This window comes from Rhipicephalus sanguineus, chromosome 11, assembly GCF_013339695.2.
Source record: "Rhipicephalus sanguineus isolate Rsan-2018 chromosome 11, BIME_Rsan_1.4, whole genome shotgun sequence".
Classification (NCBI taxonomy): domain Eukaryota; kingdom Metazoa; phylum Arthropoda; class Arachnida; order Ixodida; family Ixodidae; genus Rhipicephalus; species Rhipicephalus sanguineus.
In genome coordinates this window covers 133495468-133522885 of record NC_051186.1, presented here as the reverse complement: position 1 = coordinate 133522885, position 27418 = coordinate 133495468, and the positions used below count along the sequence as shown (strand labels likewise).

The 27418-nt window shown below is 50.3% G+C and overlaps 1 protein-coding gene across 3 annotated transcripts in view; it reads right to left on the bottom strand.

Moving 5' to 3' along the window:
- The window catches only part of LOC119374555 (nuclear exosome regulator NRDE2), a 308639-nt gene that overhangs the window by 178658 nt on the left and 102563 nt on the right, over window positions 1–27418 (bottom strand). For all 3 annotated transcript variants that reach the window (XM_037644704.2, XM_037644702.2, XM_037644707.2), the window contains one exon: window positions 25371–25640. In XM_037644704.2, coding sequence (XP_037500632.1) covers window positions 25371–25640 — 270 coding nt within the window. The remainder of the gene's footprint in view (window positions 1–25370; window positions 25641–27418) is intronic.

Sequence of the window (27418 nt, the reverse complement as noted above, 5' to 3'; positions counted from 1 at the left end):
ATAGGGCAAAGTGACATCTACCCATACGTCCACATCGCCAGTTGCTGCTTAGGCTCTGTCACAGATGGCAAATGCATGAATGGCAAGTGCTCTGGCAATGAAGGTGCGAGCACAATAGGGCAAAGTGACATCTACCCATACGTCCACATCGCCAGTTGCTGCTTAGGCTCTGTCACAGATGGCAAATGCATGAATGGCAAGTGCTCTGGAAGTGAAGGTGCGAGCACAATAGGGCAAAGTGACATCTACCCATACGTCCACATCGCCAGTTGCTGCTTAGGCTCTGTCACGGATGGCAAATGCATGAATGGCAAGTGCTCTGGAAGTGAAGGTGCGAGCACAATAGGGCAAAGTGACATCTACCCATACGTCCACATCGCCAGTTGCTGCTTAGGCTCTGTCACAGATGGCAAATGCATGAATGGAAAGTGCTCTGGCAATGAAGGTGCAAGCATAATAGGGCAAAGTGACATCTACCCATACGTCCACATCGCCAGTTGCTGCTTAGGCTCTGTCACAGATGGCAAATGCATGAATGGAAAGTGCTCTGGCAATGAAGGTGCGAGCATAATAGGGCAAAGTGACATCTACCCATACGTCCACATCGCCAGTTGCTGCTTAGGCTCTGTCACAGATGGCAAATGCATGAATGGCAAGTGCTCTGGCAATGAAGGTGCGAGCACAATAGGGCAAAGTGACATCTACCCATACGTCCACATCGCCAGTTGCTGCTTAGGCTCTGTCACAGATGGCAAATGCATGAATGGCAAGTGCTCTGGAAGTGAAGGTGCGAGCACAATAGGGCAAAGTGACATCTACCCATACGTCCACATCGCCAGTTGCTGCTTAGGCTCTGTCACGGATGGCAAATGCATGAATGGCAAGTGCTCTGGAAGTGAAGGTGCGAGCACAATAGGGCAAAGTGACATCTACCCATACGTCCACATCGCCAGTTGCTGCTTAGGCTCTGTCACAGATGGCAAATGCATGAATGGAAAGTGCTCTGGCAATGAAGGTGCGAGCATAATAGGGCAAAGTGACATCTACCCATACGTCCACATCGCCAGTTGCTGCTTAGGCTCTGTCACAGATGGCAAATGCATGAATGGCAAGTGCTCTGGCAATGAAGGTGCGAGCACAATAGGGCAAAGTGACATCTACCCATACGTCCACATCGCCAGTTGCTGCTTAGGCTCTGTCACAGATGGCAAATGCATGAATGGCAAGTGCTCTGGAAGTGAAGGTGCGAGCACAATAGGGCAAAGTGACATCTACCCATACGTCCACATCGCCAGTTGCTGCTTAGGCTCTGTCACGGATGGCAAATGCATGAATGGCAAGTGCTCTGGAAGTGAAGGTGCGAGCACAATAGGGCAAAGTGACATCTACCCATACGTCCACATCGCCAGTTGCTGCTTAGGCTCTGTCACAGATGGCAAATGCATGAATGGAAAGTGCTCTGGCAATGAAGGTGCGAGCATAATAGGGCAAAGTGACATCTACCCATACGTCCACATCGCCAGTTGCTGCTTAGGCTCTGTCACAGATGGCAAATGCATGAATGGAAAGTGCTCTGGCAATGAAGGTGCGAGCATAATAGGGCAAAGTGACATCTACCCATACGTCCACATCGCCAGTTGCTGCTTAGGCTCTGTCACAGATGGCAAATGCATGAATGGCAAGTGCTCTGGAAGTGAAGGTGCGAGCACAATAGGGCAAAGTGACATCTACCCATACGTCCACATCGCCAGTTGCTGCTTAGGCTCTGTCACGGATGGCAAATGCATGAATGGAAAGTGCTCTGGAAGTGAAGGTGCGAGCACAATAGGGCAAAGTGACATCTACCCATACGTCCACATCGCCAGTTGCTGCTTAGGCTCTGTCACAGATGGCAAATGCATGAATGGCAAGTGCTCTGGCAATGAAGGTGCGAGCACAATAGGGCAAAGTGACATCTACCCATACGTCCACATCGCCAGTTGCTGCTTAGGCTCTGTCACAGATGGCAAATGCATGAATGGCAAGTGCTCTGGAAGTGAAGGTGCGAGCACAATAGGGCAAAGTGACATCTACCCATACGTCCACATCGCCAGTTGCTGCTTAGGCTCTGTCACGGATGGCAAATGCATGAATGGCAAGTGCTCTGGAAGTGAAGGTGCGAGCACAATAGGGCAAAGTGACATCTACCCATACGTCCACATCGCCAGTTGCTGCTTAGGCTCTGTCACAGATGGCAAATGCATGAATGGAAAGTGCTCTGGCAATGAAGGTGCGAGCATAATAGGGCAAAGTGACATCTACCCATACGTCCACATCGCCAGTTGCTGCTTAGGCTCTGTCACAGATGGCAAATGCATGAATGGAAAGTGCTCTGGCAATGAAGGTGCGAGCATAATAGGGCAAAGTGACATCTACCCATACGTCCACATCGCCAGTTGCTGCTTAGGCTCTGTCACAGATGGCAAATGCATGAATGGCAAGTGCTCTGGAAGTGAAGGTGCGAGCACAATAGGGCAAAGTGACATCTACCCATACGTCCACATCGCCAGTTGCTGCTTAGGCTCTGTCACGGATGGCAAATGCATCAATGGCAAGTGCTCTGGAAGTGAAGGTGCGAGCACAATAGGGCAAAGTGACATCTACCCATACGTCCACATCGCCAGTTGCTGCTTAGGCTCTGTCACGGATGGCAAATGCATGAATGGCAAGTGCTCTGGAAGTGAAGGTGCGAGCACAATAGGGCAAAGTGACATCTACCCATACGTCCACATCGCCAGTTGCTGCTTAGGCTCTGTCACAGATGGCAAATGCATGAATGGAAAGTGCTCTGGCAATGAAGGTGCGAGCATAATAGGGCAAAGTGACATCTACCCATACGTCCACATCGCCAGTTGCTGCTTAGGCTCTGTCACAGATGGCAAATGCATGAATGGAAAGTGCTCTGGCAATGAAGGTGCGAGCATAATAGGGCAAAGTGACATCTACCCATACGTCCACATCGCCAGTTGCTGCTTAGGCTCTGTCACAGATGGCAAATGCATGAATGGAAAGTGCTCTGGAAGTGAAGGTGCGAGCACAATAGGGCAAAGTGACATCTACCCATACGTCCACATCGCCAGTTGCTGCTTAGGCTCTGTCACAGATGGCAAATGCATGAATGGCAAGTGCTCTGGCAATGAAGGTGCGAGCATAATAGGGCAAAGTGACATCTACCCATACGTCCACATCGCCAGTTGCTGCTTAGGCTCTGTCACAGATGGCAAATGCATGAATGGAAAGTGCTCTGGCAATGAAGGTGCGAGCATAATAGGGCAAAGTGACATCTACCCATACGTCCACATCGCCAGTTGCTGCTTAGGCTCTGTCACAGATGGCAAATGCATGAATGGCAAGTGCTCTGGCAATGAAGGTGCGAGCATAATAGGGCAAAGTGACATCTACCCATACGTCCACATCGCCAGTTGCTGCTTAGGCTCTGTCACAGATGGCAAATGCATGAATGGAAAGTGCTCTGGCAATGAAGGTGCGAGCATAATAGGGCAAAGTGACATCTACCCATACGTCCACATCGCCAGTTGCTGCTTAGGCTCTGTCACAGATGGCAAATGCATGAATGGCAAGTGCTCTGGCAATGAAGGTCTGACCACAATCGGGCAAATTGACATCTACCCATACGTCCACATCGCCAGTTGCTGCTTAGGCTCTGTCACAGGTCGTAAATGCATGAATGGAAAGTGCTCTGGCAGTGAAGGTGTGAGCACAATAGGGCACAGTGACATCTACCCATACGTCCACATCGCCAGTTGCTGCTTAGGCTCTGTCACAGATGGCAAATGCATGAATGGCAAGTGCTCTGGCAATGAAGGTGCGAGCATAATAGGGCAAAGTGACATCTACCCATACGTCCACATCGCCAGTTGCTGCTTAGGCTCTGTCACAGATGGCAAATGCATGAATGGAAAGTGCTCTGGCAATGAAGGTGCGAGCATAATAGGGCAAAGTGACATCTACCCATACGTCCACATCGCCAGTTGCTGCTTAGGCTCTGTCACAGATGGCAAATGCATGAATGGAAAGTGCTCTGGCAATGAAGGTGCGAGCATAATAGGGCAAAGTGACATCTACCCATACGTCCACATCGCCAGTTGCTGCTTAGGCTCTGTCACAGATGGCAAATGCATGAATGGCAAGTGCTCTGGCAATGAAGGTCTGACCACAATCGGGCAAATTGACATCTACCCATACGTCCACATCGCCAGTTGCTGCTTAGGCTCTGTCACAGGTCGTAAATGCATGAATGGCAAGTGCTCTGGAAGTGAAGGTGCGAGCACAATAGGGCAAAGTGACATCTACCCATACGTCCACATCGCCAGTTGCTGCTTAGGCTCTGTCACAGATGGCAAATGCATGAATGGCAAGTGCTCTGGCAATGAAGGTGCGAGCATAATAGGGCAAAGTGACATCTACCCATACGTCCACATCGCCAGTTGCTGCTTAGGCTCTGTCACAGATGGCAAATGCATGAATGGAAAGTGCTCTGGCAATGAAGGTGCGAGCATAATAGGGCAAAGTGACATCTACCCATACGTCCACATCGCCAGTTGCTGCTTAGGCTCTGTCACAGATGGCAAATGCATGAATGGAAAGTGCTCTGGCAATGAAGGTGCGAGCATAATAGGGCAAAGTGACATCTACCCATACGTCCACATCGCCAGTTGCTGCTTAGGCTCTGTCACAGATGGCAAATGCATGAATGGAAAGTGCTCTGGCAATGAAGGTGCGAGCATAATAGGGCAAAGTGACATCTACCCATACGTCCACATCGCCAGTTGCTGCTTAGGCTCTGTCACAGATGGCAAATGCATGAATGGCAAGTGCTCTGGCAATGAAGGTCTGACCACAATCGGGCAAATTGACATCTACCCATACGTCCACATCGCCAGTTGCTGCTTAGGCTCTGTCACAGGTCGTAAATGCATGAATGGCAAGTGCTCTGGAAGTGAAGGTGCGAGCACAATAGGGCAAAGTGACATCTACCCATACGTCCACATCGCCAGTTGCTGCTTAGGCTCTGTCACAGATGGCAAATGCATGAATGGCAAGTGCTCTGGCAATGAAGGTGCGAGCATAATAGGGCAAAGTGACATCTACCCATACGTCCACATCGCCAGTTGCTGCTTAGGCTCTGTCACAGATGGCAAATGCATGAATGGAAAGTGCTCTGGCAATGAAGGTGCGAGCATAATAGGGCAAAGTGACATCTACCCATACGTCCACATCGCCAGTTGCTGCTTAGGCTCTGTCACAGATGGCAAATGCATGAATGGAAAGTGCTCTGGCAATGAAGGTGCGAGCATAATAGGGCAAAGTGACATCTACCCATACGTCCACATCGCCAGTTGCTGCTTAGGCTCTGTCACAGATGGCAAATGCATGAATGGAAAGTGCTCTGGCAATGAAGGTGCGAGCATAATAGGGCAAAGTGACATCTACCCATACGTCCACATCGCCAGTTGCTGCTTAGGCTCTGTCACAGATGGCAAATGCATGAATGGCAAGTGCTCTGGCAATGAAGGTCTGACCACAATCGGGCAAATTGACATCTACCCATACGTCCACATCGCCAGTTGCTGCTTAGGCTCTGTCACAGGTCGTAAATGCATGAATGGCAAGTGCTCTGGCAGTGAAGGTGTGAGCACAATAGGGCAAAGTGACATCTACCCATACGTCCACATCGCCAGTTGCTGCTTAGGCTCTGTCACAGATGGCAAATGCATGAATGGCAAGTGCTCTGGCAATGAAGGTGCAAGCACAATAGGGCAAAGTGACATCTACCCATACGTCCACATTGCCAGTTGTTGCTTAGGCTCTGTCACAGATGGCAAATGCATGAATGGCAAGTGCTCTGGAAGTGAAGGTCTGACCACAATCGGGCAAATTGACATCTACCCATACGTCCACATCGCCAGTTGCTGCTTAGGCTCTGTAACAGATGGCAAATGCATGAATGGCAAGTGCTCTGGAAGTGAAGGTGTGAGCACAATAGGGCAAATTGACATCTACCCATACGTCCACATCGCCAGTTGCTGCTTAGGCTCTGTCACAGATGGCAAATGCATGAATGGCAAGTGCTCTGGAAGTGAAGGTGCGAGCACAATAGGGCAAAGTGACATCTACCCATACGTCCACATTGCCAGTTGTTGCTTAGGCTCTGTCACAGATGGCAAATGCATGAATGGCAAGTGCTCTGGAAGTGAAGGTCTGACCACAATCGGGCAAATTGACATCTACCCATACGTCCACATCGCCAGTTGCTGCTTAGGCTCTGTCACAGATGGCAAATGCATGAATGGCAAGTGCTCTGGCAATGAAGGTGCAAGCACAATAGGGCAAAGTGACATCTACCCATACGTCCACATTGCCAGTTGTTGCTTAGGCTCTGTCACAGATGGCAAATGCATGAATGGCAAGTGCTCTGGAAGTGAAGGTCTGACCACAATCGGGCAAATTGACATCTACCCATACGTCCACATCGCCAGTTGCTGCTTAGGCTCTGTAACAGATGGCAAATGCATGAATGGCAAGTGCTCTGGAAGTGAAGGTGTGAGCACAATAGGGCAAATTGACATCTACCCATACGTCCACATCGCCAGTTGCTGCTTAGGCTCTGTCACAGATGGCAAATGCATGAATGGCAAGTGCTCTGGAAGTGAAGGTGCGAGCACAATAGGGCAAAGTGAAATCTACCCATATGTCCACATCGCCAGTTGTTGCTTAGGCTCTGTCACAGATGGCAAATGCATGAATGGCAAGTGCTCTGGAAGTGAAGGTCTGACCACAATCGGGCAAATTGACATCTACCCATACGTCCACATCGACAGTTGCTGCTTGGCTCTGTCACAGATGGCAAATGCATGAATGGCAAGGGCTCTGGCAGTGAAAACAAAGCCGCCAGCAGCCAGGATATCCAGCAGTGGACTTCGAAGGTATGGTCAGAAATCTCTACGAAATTTTCTCCTGCGGTAATCAGCAACACCAATGAGACCGGGCTGTTTTGTCAAATGCTGCCAAGCAAGATATTCGACGTCGGTGGCAGCACCTATCACGGGGGCAAGATGAGCAAAGTCTGTGAGAGCGTTCTGCTCACAGATAACATAAATCGCTCCCGAAAGGCCCAGCCCTTTGTGATCGGCAAAACAAGGGCACTTGCTGCTTCAAAAACTGTAAGCAGCTCCTCGTCCAGTACACCTTCAATAACAAGGAGTGGATGACGTATCAGCTGTTTACGGAATGGCTGCAAGCGTGGGACACCAAATTGGCTAAGTCGGGGCATCACCCTTGCCTTCTCGTCGATAACTGCTCGGCCCAACATACCACCTGCGAGCTCGAGAACATCAAGTTTCTGCCTGTGAACATGACAGCAAAGCTGTAGCCGCTCGACCAGGGCATTGTTAAGTAATTCAAGGTCGGTTACAGGAGGCAACCCTTTGATATGTTTTTGTTGAACCTCCACAAGGGCACCAAGCTTAAGGTTGACCTGCTGGGAGCCATTCAAATGATGACGGGTACCTGGAAAGACGTGAAGAAGGAGACCACGGCCAGCTGCTTCTGGGAGACAGGCTTCGCGACGGCCGAACTTTGCAAAACCTGCGAAGACGGCGACAACGACGAGTGCATAGACGACGCGTTTCATGAGTTGTCGTCCCTTTTCTCGGCTTCCGTTCCAGTCGAAGTGTCTGCTGCTGATTTTGCTAAAGTTGACGGCAATGTTCAGACTGTTGTGAGCCTCACCGATGTGGACATTGTAGCTACGGTCACAGGGACCCAGGCCGACAGCTCAAGTGGCGACGAAGATCGTCCGGACGAGGGGGCGGCTACACGCTCATACTCTGCCGGTGAAGTGGCAGCAGCGTTCAGCTTGATTCACCATTGTTGCATCGAAATGAAAGGAATCGGGCTCTCGCACCTGGACAGCCTCGATAAGATTGATGCCGGCGTCTTTAATTTAATTTTTAAGACAAAGAAGCAGGCCAAGATCAGCAATTTTTTTTTACTCAAATAAAGCATTCTGTTGCATCGTGTGTGCGGAATTAGTTGTTACTCTTGAATGCGCCGATTGGTAAGCGATCGTCCACCACACATATGGTCTTAGGGTCTGTACTTTTTTTTATATCAATATTTTTTACATATCGAATTAATTCGCGATCCCCTTCAAGTTCGATATATCCGTGTTCGACTGTATTTGTCATATTGTGGTTAAACTGTATTTTGGAAGTGATCCTTACAGTAGTGCACACACTGCTGCAATAAGTTTTATGTAGCTGACTGGATTTTCTTGGGGCAGCTCGCAGTTACGTGGGTGTTCTGTAACAAAATCAAACAACAAGACTTCTCTTTGACCAACACAGAGCGGTGACTGAAATCACCAACACCGTACTGGATGTTGCTTGATTCATTGGACATCATGCGTGTGCAATATCACAATACGAAAACGCAGATATTGTTAACAAAGGTGTCATAATACAAATTGCATATCTGCTTGAAAATTTCATAGATTTCAAACTATAGCTTTTTTGTTTTTGTGGTGTGTGATTCATTTTGATGTTGCACGTACGATGAGCTGAGTACAGATCAAATTGTTTGGTGAACATAGCATCCGGTATTGTACCAGTCTGGGCAACAGCCAAGGTTTCGAAAGAACCTCTAAAGGAATTGTTTTCTTTGGGACTCCTTCTCTTTTGAAAGGTGTGCGTCTGATAATGACGAAACTCAATCGTATATTCTTTACAGCATGCATAATTAATGCTACTGTCATTATTATGATAAATTTTTGGCATCACTGAACCCTTTCGTGACCGCGCTTATACCCATCGATAGTATTGTTACGGGGAGAAAAAGGCGTTGAAGGTTATATTTACAAGGTATATACAGAGGACAAAGCCAGGCATACAAGATGGAGCCAAGTCCGCGCGGAATCAGGGAACGTCGTCCTCTTTCATCACGTCTCCCTCTTCATCTTCGGTAGCGCTTCGTAGCGTCACCCCCGGCAGCGAAGGCACCGACCCGGTGCTTGATTGGTGCGAGTGATACCGCTTGAGTCGAGTGACGTGAACAATTTCAGGGGGTCGCGCTACGGTAGTGTCCAGAGGTTTGACTTCGTACGTGACGTCGGTGACTTGGCGCAAGACACGGTACGGACCAGAGTACGGAGAAGTCAGCTTCTCGCACAGGCCAACTCACCGTGACGGCGTCCAAAGAAGGACAATGTCACCAGGATTGAAGTGGATATCGCGGTGGCGGGCGTCGTAGATGCGTCGTTGTTTGTCCTGCGAAGTGCGAAGACGAAGACGGGCAACCTTGCGTGCCTCTGCAGCTCTAGCGATGGCATCACGAGCGTACTCTGATGTCGTATGAAGAACGGGAGGAAGGAGCGTGCCGAAAGGCAGCGTGTGTTCTCGTCCGTAGAGGAGAAAAAATGGAGAGAAACCTGCGGTATCATGCCGAGACGTGTTGTAGGCAAACGTTACGAACGCCAGAGCTTCGTCCCAGTCACGATGATCTGGAGAAACATACATGGCGAGCATGTCTGTTATAGTTCTGTTCAGCCGCTCAGTTAGGCCGTTGGTCTGAGGGTGATATGCTGTGGTGAACTTGTGTTTTGTAGCACAAGAATGCAAGATGTCTTGGACTACCTTGGATAGAAAGTATCGACCCTGGTCTGTAATGAGCTGTCGAGGAGCGCCGTGACGAAGGATGACGTCTTCGAGGAGAAAGTCAGCGACGTCGGTGGCGCAACTGGTAGGGATAGCCCGTGTGATCGCGTACCGAGTGCTGTAATCTGTGGCAACAGCTATCCACTTGTTTCCACTTTTCTTTATTTACTGATGGATAGAGGAAAAGGGCCGAGGAGGTCAAGACCAACCCTGTAAAATGGTTCGGTTGGTATCTCGATGGGTTGAAGGCGCCCTGCTGGAAGGGTGGCTGGTGTTTTGCGGTGCTGACAAGGCTTGCACAAAGCAACGTAATGGCGAACGGAGCGATAAATACCGGGCCAAAAGAAGCGACGTCGAGCACGGTCATAGGTCCTTGAGACGCCCAGATGACCAGCGGTTGGAATGTCATGCAACTGTGCGAGTACAGTCTGACGCATATGTGTGGGTATAACCAGCAGCAGGTCAGGTCCGTCAGGATGCATGTTGTGACGATATAAGATGCCATCTTGGAGCACAAACAGACGGAGAGACGGAGGAGTTGTGGGGCCACTCAGCCGGTTAATGATGTCTCTCAAGTGAGGATCACGTCGTTGCTCGTCTCCGATGTTGGCGAACGCTGAAAGTGCCAACACGAATTTAGACTCGCCACTCTCAGGAGGATCTGGTGGGTCTACTGGATGACGCGACAAGCAATCTGCGTCCTCATGTTGGCGACCCGTCTTATAGACAACGGTGAATGAATATTCTTGCAGCCGTAAGGCCCACTGACCCAGCCGTCCAGTAGGATCCTTTAACGATGAGAGCCAGCGTAAGGCATGGTGGTCGGTGACAATGGTGAACGGCCGTCCATACAAATATGGGCGAAATTTGCCCACCACCCAGACGAGCGCGAGGCATTCGCGTTCCGTGATCGAATAATTACGCTCCGCGGGTGACAAAAGACGGCTAGCGTATGCAATGACACGGTCGCTACCATGCTCTTGTTGAGCCAGAACAGCACCAATGCCATGGCCGCTGGCGTCGGTACGCACTTCTGTTGGAGCGGACATATCAAAGTGGCCGAGAATCGGTGGCGACGTGAGGCGCATGGTCAGTTCTGTGAAGGCACTGGCTTGTTCAGGACCCCAGGCAAAAGTCACATCCTTCTTGAGTAGATCCGTGAGAGGGCGCGCAATGTCAGCGAAATTGCGCACAAATCTTCGAAAGTAGGAACACAGGCCTACAGAGCTGCGAACGTCGTTCGCACAGGTCGGCACAGGGAAATCCTTGACTGCGCGAATTTTTTCTGGATCGGGACGAACACCAGAAGAATCGACAAGGTGTCCGAGGACAGCAAGTTGCCGGCGGCCGAAGTGGCATTTCGACGAGTTGAGCTGAAGTCCGGCCTTGCGGAACACAGAAAGAATTGTCGAGAGACGCTCGAGGTGTGTCTGAAAAGTCGGCGAAAAGACAATGACGTCATCGAGGTAACATAAGCAGATTGACCACTTAAAACCGTGAAGGACAGCGTCCATCATTCGTTCAAAGGTAGCTGGGGCATTGCATAACCCGAACGGCATCACTTTAAAGTGATAAAGGCCATCAGGCGTAACAAATGCGGTCTTTTCACGGTCCATGTCGTCAACTGCAATCTGCCAGTACCCGGAACGAAGGTCAATTGAAGAGAAATACTTCGCACCACTGAGACAGTCAAGGGCGTCATCTATCCGCGGTAAGGGGTACATGTCTTTTTTTGTTACCTTGTTGAGATTTCGGTAATCGACACAGAAGCGCCAGCTGTTGTCCTTCTTCCTGACGAGCACGACAGGGGAAGACCAGGGGCTTGAAGAAGGTTCAATGATGTCCCGGGCAAGCATCTTGTCAACTTCTTTCTGTATGACTTGGCGCTCAGTATGGGAAACACGATAGGGTCGTCGGTGGATCGGGTTAGCATCGCCGGTGTTGATTCGATGCTTCACAACGGTTGTCTGGCCCAGTGGCCGGTCATTGAAGTCAAAGATGTCCTGGTACGACGCGAGAAGGGCACGAAGGGCGTTCGCATGTTCGGCCGGGAGGTCAGAGGCGATCATTTTCGTCATGCTTTCTGATGAAGTTGGATCCAAATCAGGACTGGTCGGCAATTGTGTATCCCCTGTTAAGGCGGAAATGTGGTAGTCGCAGGCCGGGGCAAGGGTTGCGAGGGAGATACCCTGGGGCAGCACCTGAGGGCATAGTCCAAAATTGACGATAGGGAGACATGCGGCATTGGCGTGAATACGGATGACGGTGTGCGGGAACGTGACATTTTGTGAGCAGAGGACGGTAGCGTTGGGTGACACGACGTAATCTCCGTCGGCCACGGGTGGATCGGGAGAGACGTCAATGTACGTAACGGCCAGAGAGGGGACGCGAACGAAATCGGCACAGCACAGCTTGCTAGGCGCAGGATCAGAAGGCTCAACGGCATAAGGTAAGGCGAGTTGGACGACACCCGTGGCACAGTCAATAAGAGCTGAATGGGACGACAGAAAATCAAGTCCTAAGATGAGTTCATGCGGGCATTGCTCCAATACTGTCACGGTAAATAAAGGAAAACAAGTATAAACACGGCGAACAGCGGAACAGCTCCGATCGAGCAGCACGTCTTCGTCTTTCTCTCCCACCAGCGATCTCTTTGCCACGCACAAATAATGGCGAAACTAGCCGCGCAACAGGCAGATACCCACTACATGTCCGTGTCACTACTCTCCCCCTCGAAAAGCATCGACTCGATGCTTTCGAATGTGTCCAGGCAAGAGCAAGTCTTCAGCATGTGTAATACGGCTTCATCCTGGCCACGTGTACGATGTCCGGTTGTGCTGCACAGCGGGAAGATCGTGCACCAGTCTCTGCGACAACTTGGTAGTTGACATCGTTGAGGCGTTGAAGAACCCGATAAGGGCCGAAATAATGGCGTAGGAGTTTCTCTGACCGGCCGCGTTGACGCACAGGACTCCATATCCACACTTTGTCTCCGGGGTGGTCGGCGACTTCCCTGTGGCGAAGGTTGTACCTGTGAGCGTCGTAATGTTTCTGTGAGCGAATGCGCAAGCGAGCTAGTTGACGAGCTTCTTCGGCGCGTTGCGCATACTGGGCGGCATTTTCGGTGGTGGTCGCAAAGGCGTCAGGTAAAAGCATGACGTCTAACATCGTAGTAACCTCGCGGCCGTGCAGCAAGCGGAAAGGGGTAAATCCTGTAGTTTCCTGCACGGCGGTGTTATACGCGAAAGTTACGAAAGGAAGGACACTGTCCCAGTTCCTGTGGTCCACGTCGACATACATGGAAAGCATGTCTGTAATGGTCTTACTGAGTCGTTCTGTTAGGCCGTTCGTTTGCGGATGGTAAGCTGTTGTCCGGCGATGTACGGTGCCGCTAAGTGTCATCACTTCTTCCAGCAGTTGGGCGGTGAAGGCCGTGCCTCTGTCGGTTAGAACCACGGCCGGTCCACCATGGCGGAGGACGACAGCATGAATGAAGAAGTCGGCGACTTCGCTTTCAGTACCTCGTGGCAGTGCCCGTGTTTCGCAACAGCGGGTTAAATAATCCGTTGCAACTATTATCCAACGATTACCCGCTGAAGATTTCGGAAATGGGCCTAGCAGGTCCATGCCAACTTGCTGGAATGGTGCTCGAGGTGGCTCTACAGGGTGTAAAAAGCCAGCAGGTTTCATGGGCGGAATCTTGCGCAGCTGGCAGTCTCGGCAGGTTTTGACGTAGTGCTTGACGGTACGGGACAGTTTAGGCCAGTAGTACTTGTGGCGAATACGAGCGAGAGTACGCGTGAACCCTAAATGTCCAGAAGAGGGTTCGTCATGACACGCATTTAGGTTCTCTTCTCGCATCACAGATGGTACTACCAGAAGGGCGGTTCGAGCGCTGGGATCAAAGTTCCGCTTGTGCAGGATGTTGTCGCGAAGGAAAAATGATGAAATCGTGCGCCTGAATGTTCGTGGTGGCTGCTTAAGCTGGCCCTCAAGATAGTCGATGAGTGGACGAAGCTCTAGGTCATCACGCTGTTTCTGAGCCAAGTCAGACGCTGTGACGGCCATGAGGAAACTCTCGTCGTCAGTTTGGTCAGGAGGAGTCGACTCGACTGGGCCGTGTGAGAGGCAGTCAGCGTCGGTGTGCTTGCGTCCCGACTTATAAACCACCGTAACGTCAAATTCTTGGAGGCGGCGACTCCATCGGGCGAGGCGGCCTGAGGGGTCTTTGAGGCCTGCAAGCCAGCACAAAGAATGGTGATCGGTGACTACCTTGAAAGGTCGCCCATACAAATACGGTCGGAACTTGGCTATGGCCCACACGACAGCTAAACATTCTTTTTCTGTGTTCGAATAGTTAGATTCAGCCGATGATAACGTACGGCTAGCGTAGGCGATCACTCGCTCAATACCTTCTTGCCACTGCACAAGGACGGCGCCGAGGCCAATATTGCTTGCGTGTGTGCACTTCAGTGTCTGCATTTTCGTCAAAGTGCCCTAATATTGGTGGCGTCTGAAGGCGTCGCTGCAGCTCGCAAAAAGCCTGGCGTTGTTTTGTGTCCCACACAAAAGCGACGTTGTCTCTTGTGAGGTGGTGCAAGGGTTCTGCTATCTTCGAAAAGTTCGGGACGAAGCGACAGTAGTACGCACAAAGTCCCAGAAAACGGCCAACGTCTTGTTTGTTCGCTGGGGTTGGGAAGGCAGCAACAGCTTGCGTTTTGTCGGGATCTGGGCGAATTCCGTCGCTGCTTACTACGTGGCCGAGAAATTTGAGCTCCTCGTAGCCGAAGTGACATTTTTCGGGCTTGAGTGACAGGCCAGCTGTTCGGAGCGCATCAAGTACTGCCCGAAGACGCTGAAGGTGCTGCTCGAAAGTCGTTGAAAAAACGACGACGTCATCCAAATAAACAAGACACGATTGCCACTTCAGACCGGACAAAACTGTGTCCATCATTCGTTGAAAAGTCTCAGGAGCAGAACACAATCCAAAGGGAAGCACCTTAAATTCAAAGAGCCCGTCAGGAGTAATGAATGCGGTCTTTTCCCGGTCACGGTCATCGACCTCAATTTGCCAATAACCGCTGCGCAGATCCATGGATGAAAAGTATCTGGCGTGTCGAAGTCGGTCGAGCGAGTCGTCGATGCGGGGAAGCGGATAGACGTCTTTCTTTGTCACGTTGTTCAGCTTGCGATAATCAACACAGAAGCGCAATGTGCCATCTTTCTTTTTCACCAACACAACTGGTGATGCCCATGGGCTCGTAGATGGCTGAATGATGTCGTCAGCAAGCATTTGTTGAACTTGTTCGTGAATGGCGTCTTGTTCTCTTCGGGAAACACGATAAGCATGTTGTCGAATAGGTCTTTCGTTGGGCTCGGTTATGATTCTGTGCTTCATAATGGGTGTCTGCTTGATTTTTGACGTCATGGCAAAGCAGTCACTGAAGGAAAGCAGGAGGGAGGTAAGACTCTCTTGCTGTGAAGCCGATAGTTCGGAGTTCACGTCAATCTTAACCGTGGACTGCTTGTCGTCGTGAGGACCGGAAGAGAGTTCCGCGAGTGATAAGCTGGCTCTGGAGTCGCTGATTTCTTCGAAGTAAGCGACGACACACTGCCTCATGAAGTGCTGGTATTCATGACTGAAATTTGTCAGTAGAATTTTAGCAGGCTCTTGTGTCAGTTCCATGAGGCCGCGGGCGACGCATACTTGACGCGATAAGAGCACAGAAACATTGCCTTCCACAACTCCGAAAGCGGTTCGGTTGATGTCGCTCACCACGTTAACCAGCACACTCGAACGGGGTGGTATGGTCACTGAATCGTCGGATACACGCAACGCCATTATGTGCGATTCGCATTTGTGCGAGTTTGCGTTACGTGAAAACGTCACCAGCAGCTCTCGGAGATTTATAATGGCCCCATATTCTCGAAGAAAGTCTAATCCCAAGATAACCTGCCTGGAGCATTCCCGCAACACGACGAAAGTCCCGATGAAGGTCGAGGCACCAATATGCACTCGGGCAGTGCACCTGCCAACCGGCATCAGTAGATGGCGGCCCGCCGTACGGAGCTGGGGACCACTCCATGGTGTCGTCACCTTTCGGAGAGCAGCCGCGAAGTCGCCGCTCATAACGGAGTAATCGGCGCCGGTATCCACGAGAGCGGTGGCCTGGTGATTGTCGACGGTTACAGAAATATCGGCGGAAAGTACGGCGTCGGTATCAGTGAATGGCGTGGTAGAGAAATCAGCGTCGTTAACGTGTCGTGTCGGAGGATGTTTGTCAGAACGATGAACAGCGGCCCTACCCCCGGAGGTCGCTGTCCTCAGTTTTCCTGACGTGGGCGAGGGCTTGGGGACCTGTTTCGAAAACCAGAGAGCATGGTGTAACGATTAGGTGAGCTGAAGCGCCGAGGAGAAGGTGAGCGCGACTGGCGGCCTTGTGCAGGAGGAAATGGCTGCTGAGCTGCCATGGTACTGCTCAATCTCGCGTGGGCGCTCCCCGTTGCTTGGTCGACGCGCGTTAGGGTGAAATCCCTGAAGGCCCATCCTACGATACGCACACTGGCGGTACAGGTGGCCTGCTTCGCCGCAGTGGTAACAAAGTGGCCTGTTGTCCGAGGTGCGCCATACGTCTGATTTCCGGGTGACTTCGCGCGGGACGTCGTACTGGAAGGTGTTCTCGTAGGCATTTGCAGGAACGAATGGACGTGGCGTTCCCGGAAAACTAGAGGTCGGGCGGCGGGCTGCAGGAGGTTGAGGACTCCATAATGCTTCGGCATAAGAGAGAACAGGAGCTTCCACGCGCGTGGGGAGCGATGGTTGAGTCACGTTCCTGATTTCATCTCGAATGATGTCACCCAGTACGGTCACCGTCGGCTGAGCAGGAGTAGGGCGAACCTTCTCGAGTTCCTCGCGGACAACGCTCCGCACAAGCTCTCTGAGTGCTGCCAAATCCTGTCCACAGGTGAAAGATGACAAAGCGGCGACAGTAGCTTGGCGGTCGTACTGCAGAGAGCGTTGCTGGAGTGCTCGCTCAATTGTTGTCGCTTCAGCGATGAACTCATCGACAGTAGTTGGGGGCTTGCGCATGAGTCCAGCAAAAAGTTGCTCCTTCACACCCCGCATTAGGAGTCGAACTTTCTTTGTCTCATCCATTCCTGGGTCAGCGCGTCTGAATAAGCGCGACATGTCCTCGACAAACATAGCCACGCTTTCGTTTGGCTTCTGAACCCGGCTCTGCAGAGCCTGCTCAGCTTTCTCTTTTCTTTCTGGATTTCTGAATGTTTCGCGTAGTTGTCGCTGGAATTCTTGCCAGTTGGTGATAGACGGCTCATGGTTCTCATACCACGTGCGAGCGTAGTCTTCAAGTGCGAAGTAGACGTAGCGCAGTTTCTTGGTCTCCTTCCACTCGTTGGCTGCTGCGACCCGGTCGAAGTGGTCGAGCCAGTCATCCACGTCCTCGAACACATCACCATGAAAGGACTTAGGGATACGAGCTGCGTAGATGACGTTTGGGGTGGATGCGGGTCGGTCTATATCGCTCTCTTGCGTCTGGCTTGCCGTTGTGGTGGACATTCTTGCCGGGCTCAAGGGACCAAATTCGGGCGGTAGTCCTAACAAGCGGCGGCTGTGGCGAAGTGCCCGGCTTTCCTCCGGAATTGTAGAAATGGTGGCAGGAACTTGAAGCGTCTTGAATTACAACTAGCGCATTAGGATTGTACCCAGCACCTCCACCAGTTTGTCACGGTAAATAAAGGAAAACAAGTATAAACACGGCGAACAGCGGAACAGCTCCGATCGAGCAGCACGTCTTCGTCTTTCTCTCCCACCAGCGATCTCTTCGCCACGCACAAATAATGGCGAAACTAGCCGCGCAACAGGCAGATACCCACTACATGTCCGTGTCAATACGTAGAACAAAACAGAAGTATGGCGCCCAGCAACAGTGACGCGAGCAGTACACATCCCAGTGACAACTGGAGTTGCACCATCGGCTACACGGACCACAGCGATCGGAGCAGGAGTGAGCACCTTCTTTAGGCGAGCACGGAGGTTCGAGTTCATAATCGATACGTGAGCGCCAGTGTCGATGAGTGCTATAACAGGTGCGCCGTCGACATCTACTTTGAGCAGGTTGTTGTGTCCAGGTAGTGTAAGCAGAGGAATTTCGGGTCGGGTCGTCAAGGCAGGCTCACCTCCAGGAGCTGCGCCCGTTAGTTTTCCGAGGAGCGGCGGGAGTAGAAGGGGGAAGGTGAGCGACGACGCAGAGGAGAGCGGGACAGGCGACTGGACGGCGAAGGGGAGCGGTGTGGTCTTGCGGGCGATGAGGGTGTAGCGGCGTCGTCTTCAAGGGGCGCAGGCTGGCGGGAACTACCAGGTGAACGTCAGATGTTGGGATAGGTCGGCCAAGGCTGTGAGTTCCAGGAACTGCGACAGTGGCGAGAAATATGGCCGACGCGTCTGCAGCAGAAGCAGATGGGCCTGTCATCGGAGGTTCGCCATTCCGCCGAGTTCCGGTAACGAGGACGGGCGTACGAGTTGCGGGGCAGATCAGGTGGGGCGGGTGGACGGTAGTCGGGTCTGTTCACTGGGCAGAGTGTCTGGATTCCTGCGTTGGCGAGCTCCTGGCGTACAACGGTCTGGATGAGGGAAATCGTGTGTGAATCGTCGGGGGCACGAGCTTGCGCAGAGACCGTAGATGCAGCTTCAATTTCGCGACGGACGAGGCGTACAATATTCTCAGCTGCAGCAGGAGCAGGTGGTGGACGGATGTCCTCGCAAGTAGACGTCGCAGCCGTGTTGGGAAGACGTGAAAAATGTGTCGTAATCCGACGACTTTTCGCTTCTTCAAAGCGTCGGCATTCATTAATGACGTCGTCCACTGTCGACGAGTTGCGGAAAACCAGGAGAGTGAACGCATCATCCGCGATTCCTTTGAGGATATGCGCAACCTTTTCAGCTTCGGCCATCCTGTCGTAAACTTTGCGGCAGAGCGCGAGTACATCTTGAATGTATGTGATGTAGGACTCTGTGCAGGTCTGAAGTCGGCACGCGAGTTCTTTCTGTGCAGCGCGACGGCGCCCAATGGGCTTGCCGAACAGATCAATGAGTTTTTGTTTGCACACGTCCCAACTCGTGATCTCTTGCTCGTGGTTGCAGAACCAAACTTTCGCCGTGCCCTCAAGGTAAAATAGAATATTGGCCAGCATGAGCGTCGGATCCCAGTTGTACAGTGCGCTCACCCGTTTGTAGAGCTGAAGCCAATCCTCGACGTCAGTGTCGTCCGTGATAGAAAATGTGCCTGGGTCACGCGGTTGTGTCAGGACGACGGTGCGGTTAGTAGCGGCTGGTTGCCGCGCTGTTGGTTGCGGCGTGGTTGATCGAGGCACGGTCGTTGAGGTTTCCGACTCGTCCTCATTCTCGTCGTGAGCAGGCATCGCAGAGGCAGCCAAGGAGCGTCCGCTGCGGAGAAGCGTCGTGAATGTTGAAGCTGGGAGAACCCGCACTCTCCACCAAAATGTTACGGGGAGAAAAAGGCGTTGAAGGTTATATTTACAAGGTATATACAGAGGACAAAGCCAGGCATACAAGATGGAGCCAAGGCCGCGCGGAATCAGGGAACGTCGTCCTCTTTCATCACGTCTCCCTCTTCATCTTCGGTAGCGCTTCACAGCAGTATGTTATCAATGAAAACAAATTCAAATTTTGGCACTCTCCGAGCGCTTCTGGACAGCTAACGCCATCCAAAGGATAAAAGAGGAACTATTTTGTCAGTTTCGCTTTTGAGTTTCTTTTTTTCATCCCCCCCCCCCCCCCCCCCCCATGGGGGGGGTTTTAAATCTTCGCAGTCGGGGAGGCAAGGGCTCATGGTTTTGGCTATGGCATCAATGTCGCTCGCGGATGCTCCATGTGAACGGTGAATTTCGATGGATTCTGATGAATGTGAGCAGGAATATCTGCATGATTGTAGCAGCACAGACTCGGAAGACAACTTCAGTACGGATGGCGAAAGTGCGTCAAACTGCCCCAGAGCATCAGCAGGTCTCTGCCGGTTATTTTCCCTCTCTCCTCGGGCCGTCTTATAGCTGCCGCGCATCGATGTAAACATATCCTGCGTTTTCCAAGGTCACAGCTCTTATCTGCAGTGTGCCAACTTCATTCGGGCGAGACCACTTGGTGCTGGCTGCACAAGGAGAGCAGTTCTTTCTGCGAAGACCGCCCAGAGTGAACCTTGGCAAGTGCTCCAGAGTGCTGTGCAGCGGTTCATCATTTGTTTCTTGTATTGTTTTTCACCACTGAAGTCATCAGAGAGACATGCAACCACACAAATAAATATGCGTGCATGCATATTTTCGAAAAGCCAACGTACAATGAGAGGAACGGATCCTGGAGGGAGCTCAGTGAGAAGATGCGCAAGTTCATTGAACTTCTGGTGTACACGGGAATTGGCCAAGTCCCACACCTGCATTGCTATTGCAGTCGGCTACACATAATTTTTTAATCTTATCTGCCTGCCTAACTTTTTGTCTACCCCTCTTGCGTTTGCCTTCTCTTGGATAGATCCAGTCAGTCACTCTTAATGAAAGGCTTTTGGTGTAGCGCGAAAGGAAACACGGACACGAGAAGGCACACAGGAACAACACACAGTGCTACTGGCAACAACCTGTTTATTTTCAAGAGCCAGATCGCTTATACACTGTCAAAACCAGGCAGACAGCTGAACACGTGGGATCACTATTAATGACCAGTGGTTATCTTGCCTACGTGCTACATGCCCTGCCTATGTCCATTTCTTCTTCTTAATTTCGAATCAGATGTACTTAACACCTGTTTGTTCCCTGATCCACTCTGCTCTCGTCTCGTCCCTTAAGGTTACACCAATCATTTTCCTTTCCACTGCTCGCTGCGTGGTCCTCAGTTTAAGTTGAACCCTCTTTGTAAGCCTCCAGGTTTTTGCTCCGTAGACGCAGCTGTTAGTAGACGCAGCTGTTATATACCTTCCTCTTGAGTGATAGTGGTAAACTACCATTCATGATTTGATAATGCTTGCCTGGATTCCAAGAGATGGCAAACGCACGAGGGGGAGACAGAAAGTTAGGTGGGCAGATCAGATTAAGAAGTCTGCGGGTATAACGCGGCACAGCAGAAAGAACAGCACCGGGTTGATTGGCGGAACATGGGAGAGGCCCTTGCCCTGCACTGGCCGTAGTCATGTGGCTGATGATGATGATGAGGACACATGACAAATTCCATAGACTCTTCCTCTCTCCAGGATGACCTCCTCAAAATCCAGGCGTGGTGCAACCAATGGTACATGTCCCTCAACGTCAGTAAGTGCTCCCACGTGTCCTTTCATCGTCGCCGTAACTATGTAGCTCCTCCTTACTCTCTCAACAACAACACATTAACCCAATGCAAGACATTTAAATACCTAGGAGTACATATATCTAGTGATCTGTCCTGGGCCCATCATATTCTCCAACTAATTCCTGCAATCGCCTATTAGGTTATCTACGCCGTAACCTATCATCAGCATCCCCTGCAGTCAAACTACTTGCATATAAAACGTTGATTCGATCCAAACTAGAATATGCCTCCGCTATTTATGACAATAACCAAGTTAATATAAACAATTCCCTTGAATCAGTCCAGAACCGCGCTGCCAGGTTCATTCTTTCCGATTATTCCTACAGATCAAGTGTATCCGCCCTAAAATCCCAGCTCTGCCTCCCCTCACTTTCTTCTCGCCGCAAGACTGCTCGTCTAATATTATTTTTTAGGTTTTTCCATTCGCTGCCTCCAGGAAACCAAATCATCATTCCTGCACATCGTTCCTCTTGCCACTCGCACCAAAATGCTGTATATCTACCACGTGCACATACGACCACCTACCAACGTTCATTTTTCCTGCATACTGCCGGAGAATGGAATGCCCTTCCATCCGATATTGCCCTCATCACCGACATTGCTCAATTCAAAGCTGCCATTGAAGACCATCTTTCAAGACATGAAACCTAACCTGACCCGCCAGTTTTTTCGTTCGCCCACCCCTCATGTAATGTCCCATGTGGGACCTTTGAGGTATTATGAATAAATGAATAAATGTTTTCAGGCCTTCTTCCAGCTTCAGAGATGCCATGTAAAAAGTTCAAGGCGTTGCTTGCCTTCCTGAGTGTTTGTGATATGGAGAAGGCGACCGTCGCATCCCACGAAAAGTTTCACCGCGTCTTTTTTTCTACTGCAATACATGAATGATTCATCCGCACTATTTTTTCAACCGCGTCAGAACCTTTCCGCAGATGACACAATGGGGTAGTGAAAAGGTTGGTCATGCTCGAGCTTGTCGATCAGCTGCTGGGCTGTGATGAGCAACATATTGCGGGCCCTCCTGTTCTGTCCCCCAAAAGTGCACCTCAAGGCCCCCACACCAGCCACAAAAAAAATGCAAAATTCCGGAACTGCAAACTATGCTACAAGGAAAGGAAACTTGAGCAGAACACAGTGTAGCCAACCTTTGTTTCAACACATCAAGGAACTGCTTCGGGCGGTGGCACGATAGGCACTAGTGCTTAAACTTCTGTATGTATGAGTTTCGTACTTACGGAGCTTATATTTGCAGTATCATTCTATAAGGGCCTTGTGTTCAAATTGTATATTGTCACGTGGTCGTGACTTCGACGAAGACAGCAGTCGGCCTTTGCAGGGTGCAACTGTTTATTTGGCCGAACTTGTGGCCGGAAAATGAGAACGAGAACTACAGCAATACACGCTGTACAAAGATAGCGGCGAACAGGGCGTCGTCCGTCGATCAACTGACAGGCGGTCAAGCGCGTCGGCTTTTATACAGGCGCTATCGAACTTTCCAGCGATATCGCTGGTGGTTGCGCAATCTCTAGAATGAGCTCGAGCGTTCGCGTCTTGCGCGCAATCTTAACAAAATCATCTACAACAATCGTGAAGCTTCTCGAAGAATGAGGCGCGGCCCGCGCCGAGCGCTGCCGACAGCCCTTGTGGGCGAATGCAGCAAAAGTGATAAGAAATGTACGTGGCAATATTTTGTTTTTTTTATGTTTATCTTGTAATAATAACTGTTGGGGTTTAACGTGCCAAAACCACGATATGATTATGAGAGACGCTATGTTTACCTTGTGCAGAGAAGTGTACATGTCTTTATCAAATTTTGTTTTCCTTTGCGTTACAATATTTTTGTTTTGACAACATTTTTTCATGATATTTTTAATAAATCTGTTTGAAATTATTACTGTTGGAAAGACCGATTCTTCCTCTATCATTTTGATACCCTACACTTTAGCATCGATCATTTTCTTTGCCAGGAAAAAAATATTTCCTGGACTACGCAAAACGACCCATTTTTCTGCAGTCACAAATGTGTTAAAGACGCCACCCAAAATCATAGTAAAATAGCTTACTACTGCAGTAAAGCACCATAACATCAAGAGTGCTCAAATTTTGGTGACATTGAGAATCGGGGATGCTCACATGGGAAAGAATGAAACAATGTGGTTCCAGTGGCCAGGGAGAGACACACCTGACGCATTCTCCTGCCGAAGTTTGTCTACACCTAACACAAAATTACACACAACCGTCTCAACTTCACGATAAAGAGTGCCCTTTATTGCGGGGATTTATATATAGCAATGCCACCGGTACATTATTATTAGTAATATTAGTATTATTATTTGATTTGGATACACTAACCGACAAGAACACAGAGGAAATAGGGAGGCAGCAGGCTGACAACTGCCACCCGACAACGTTGTGTAAACAGGCCGACAGTGCAGCCAGGCCACAGAGAGACTCTGTTGTGTGTCAGTGTCGGTGACACGCGTACGCCACAGACTTGCCTGTCTGTGACATTTCCCTCTGCAGAGAAATGCCACAGGGTGACCGGACAGCCATTCAATGTGTCACACTAATTACGATGTCACGAGGTGCTGCCAACCCAGATGAGCATCAGAAGGGTGGCTTGCTGGGCAAGTTGCTGTTGTATCATCGTGGAAAGCATTGTGAAAAATGAAGACATACGTACCTGCGGTCATTTTCCTCGTCTTCGTTTTCCATGATGATCAGATAAGCACTCGCACTTACTTTCACATCTCATTCAATAAGGTTCAAGGCAACGCTCACCACTAATACTAAGTCGGACATACCATAAAAACCCGCGTATAGCTCGGACCCCCATACAGTCCGAGGTGCATGTCGGGGATAGCAAGCGTGAGAAAAAAGGTTTTCACCCAAATATAACCCGAGCAAAACAGAAACTCGATACATTTATTCACACACTTATTCATCGCCGTCCGGCACACTTCATTCCGAAATTCCCTCGTCAGAGATGTCCTCCCCCAGCACCTCATCCTCAGTACGGGCATTTGAAATCGAGCACTTCTTGAAGGCACGACGAACGAGCGCCTCGGGAATGCAGGCCGAAGCCTTGGCGATTCATGAGCACAGTATCGCTGGCGAGGCTCGGGTCCGGACGGCAGAAACGTCTCTCCGAACATCATCCACTCTATATACGGGCGCTTGCCGTGGTCCTTAAGTGGTTTATATAGGCACAGCAGCTGCAGTTGGGATGCCATCCCTCCCGGGATGATGACGAGATTGGCGCAGGAGTCGCACAGCAGTCGCTTCACGAACGTGACACCGAAACGCGTCGAGCACGAGTATCGATGGGAGCCCCAGTGATGCTTCGTTGCTCCCAAACAAAGTCTGTCAATTCCCATTCAACGTCGATAAAAGGTTTATTTTTCGGCCTCCAGAAACTTCTTATGCCGCTGCACACAAAGAGGGCTTCTTTCCGTTTCCTCCAACCGCAAATGCTTCGCTCGTTCACGCCAAACTGCCGCTCCGCAGCACAGCTTCCAATGGTTTCGAAAGCTGAGATCACCTTTCTTTTAAAAGCAGCTGAATACTGCTTTCGTGGTCCTTGCATGGCGTAAAATCGTGGCCATCATGAAGTGCGCCAAATGGTTGTAATGGCGACTGTTACATAAGCCTGATGATGATGACAGCGCCACGCAATGCCGAAACAGAAACTGTGAACTCCGGCTGAAAATTCTTGCCACATACGGTACGGAGCAGAAATTTGGCAACATGAATTCTGAAAAAAAAAAGAACTCAGACTATACGCGGGTTTTTATGGTACTCATCTAAGCAAATGAATTTGAACGGGACAAAGATCTCGAGTCGGAAATTTCGGTGTCAGGAGCCCCTTAGCACAAGCCACAATGGCAGAATTGGTGTGACAGCACTGCATGCGCAGAATGCCATGTTGAGATGGGCCTGCATTTCTTTGTTTTATAGGTGCTGTGCTGCTGTTGTGAAGAAAACTTCACTGGTGTGGCATCAAATTGCACATGTTCCTGAATTTCAGGTTAAGCAGTCAATTCTTTGATGTTATTGAAATTAGCCTTTTTTTTCCTACTGCCTGCCCAGCCATTCGGACATTTTTTGTAGCCTTTTACACGTAGAAATGAATCCATCAGTGACCAGACTGCACAGGATGGTTACATTTAAAAATGCATTGAAGTTTCGATGCAACGGAAATTGTCAGTCTCACATACTAACATTGTTACAGTCCCTGTTCCAATGTACTAGTAGCCCATCTGTCCAACGAGAGGTGTTTTGCAATGCACCTTGCATGCCGTGGTGTGCTGTGGCTGCCTCCAGAGCAGCTTGTCCACCCAGCCGCATGAGGTGGTCCCAGCCCAGGGCACCTCGGTCACCAAAGCGAGCAGCACCGCTGTCCCAGAACGGCTCGAGCAGGGCCAGAGCCTCGTTGAGGGGGGCCTCTCTCAGCTGCGAGGGACAGCGCAGGCTCAGCTCGGCCAGTGCCTGGAAAGTGGCCACTGCCCGCTCCCACAGGCCAGCCTGGCAGAGAAACACTCCGTACTGGCGGGCCACTTCTGGGAACACGAGGTGCCACTCTCAACAATCTGCTAAGGACACACAGTACCATAAAGCTAAATGGACACCATTTGTTGAGCACCACCCAGCATGAACCACACGTCTGAAACTTCACCCCGTTCAAGCATGGCAGGATAGTAAACCCTAGGACACCAAACCATCATTAAAAGAGACACTTCCCGGGAAGCGTGCCTCTTGTAACCAACAGGCAATGAAGCCAAGGAAAATATAGGGGATGCCATCTGAAGTCATTAACTGCAGTGTATTAATTATAATAGAAATGTAGATCTGTGCGAATAACAAAATTTTGAGTGCAAAGAGAGTTCGAATATTAAAATTTGAGTGCGAATCAAATCGAATATATTTCTAACATTCCTCGAATATTTATCAAATACTTCGAAGTGAAATTACAGAAAGAAAGTTGCTGAGGATCCCTAAGCATATTCTTATGAGACAGCAACATGAAAGCGTTTCTTGTGGCTAGGCTGTTGAAGCGCTGGAGGGGTAATGTTCCCTAGTTGTCTCATCAAGAATGAGGCAATGCAGAGGCTGAATTGTATTTATTTACATGATTTGGTGCAATCAATGTGGTGTCGACAACACTTTACATGCGAAAGGTAAAGACATTAATTCCTCAACCTCTCCTCCTCCTTCAACTTCTGTGAAGGCCCAACTGACGTGGCGGACAAGGGTGCGCTCCCTTCGAGCCGGGAATTTCTAATCTGTGCCATAGATGTCAATGTAGAAGAACATCTGAAATTTCAGACGCTGAAAATCTTCGGCATCCTATTTTTCGGACTTTCTGCCCAAATTTCAAGTCCAAAACGGCATTAATTAAAGCCCCCAACTTTGCCACGTTTATCATCTCGTAGGTTCGAATCGGCGCTTTTGTGAGTCGATCCGTTTGCGGATGTAGCAGAGTCCGAAAGGCAGCTTTGCCGCAATGTGAGGGTGTGATGGGGTGGAGCATATCGAAAATCTGAAGGGGTTACTGTCACGGCGCAGTGCAGCCGATGCGGCGATGTCTTTACGGATAAGCATCGGAAATGTACGGAGGCATCATGGCAACAAACGCGCCAGTATTGCTTAATCGCTCACAACCCTTATGATAATACACTTAAAATACGAGCGCATAACTTAAACAGGGACTTCGGAAGACAAGGACAAGCGTTCCTGTTTAAGTTACACGCTCGTATTTTAAGTATCATGAATCCCCAATGCACCCAATCAGCCATTTTAACTTATGATAAGCATCTTCAGCTAACTGCTCAGTTAGTGCATGTGGCCTAGCACAGTGGTATGCATATAACCCAAACGCACCGCGCCGCCGTTCGTGCTGCCTCTTTGTGCGAGACCGCCAAGTGCGCCACACGAACGTATTGCCTTCACGAACGTAAGCTGCTCACTGTCGCCGTGCCCATGTGTGGTCCAGAACAGAGTGGGAATTATGAACACTTTCATGACAGACGCATGCGTACAGGACGAGAATGCCTTAGCAGTGACGGCGTCAGCTTAGTTGGTGATGTGCTGAACGATCGGCTTCACGCGGAAGCAAATGCTGCACATGGGCGGAGATTTGGCGACGTGTGTGCGCATCGTTTACGGGCACGCACGCATCGGGGAAAGCCGGACGAGTCGTCTGCTCTTCCGCCACAGTCTTTGTGTTTTGCGTCATCGTTTCCAGACACTGCATGCAAGAGAGCCGTAACCTATTCCGCGCTTTGTTGGTATCAGCGGCGCTCATCACGAGATGCAAATTTGCAATTTTTGGATGTGG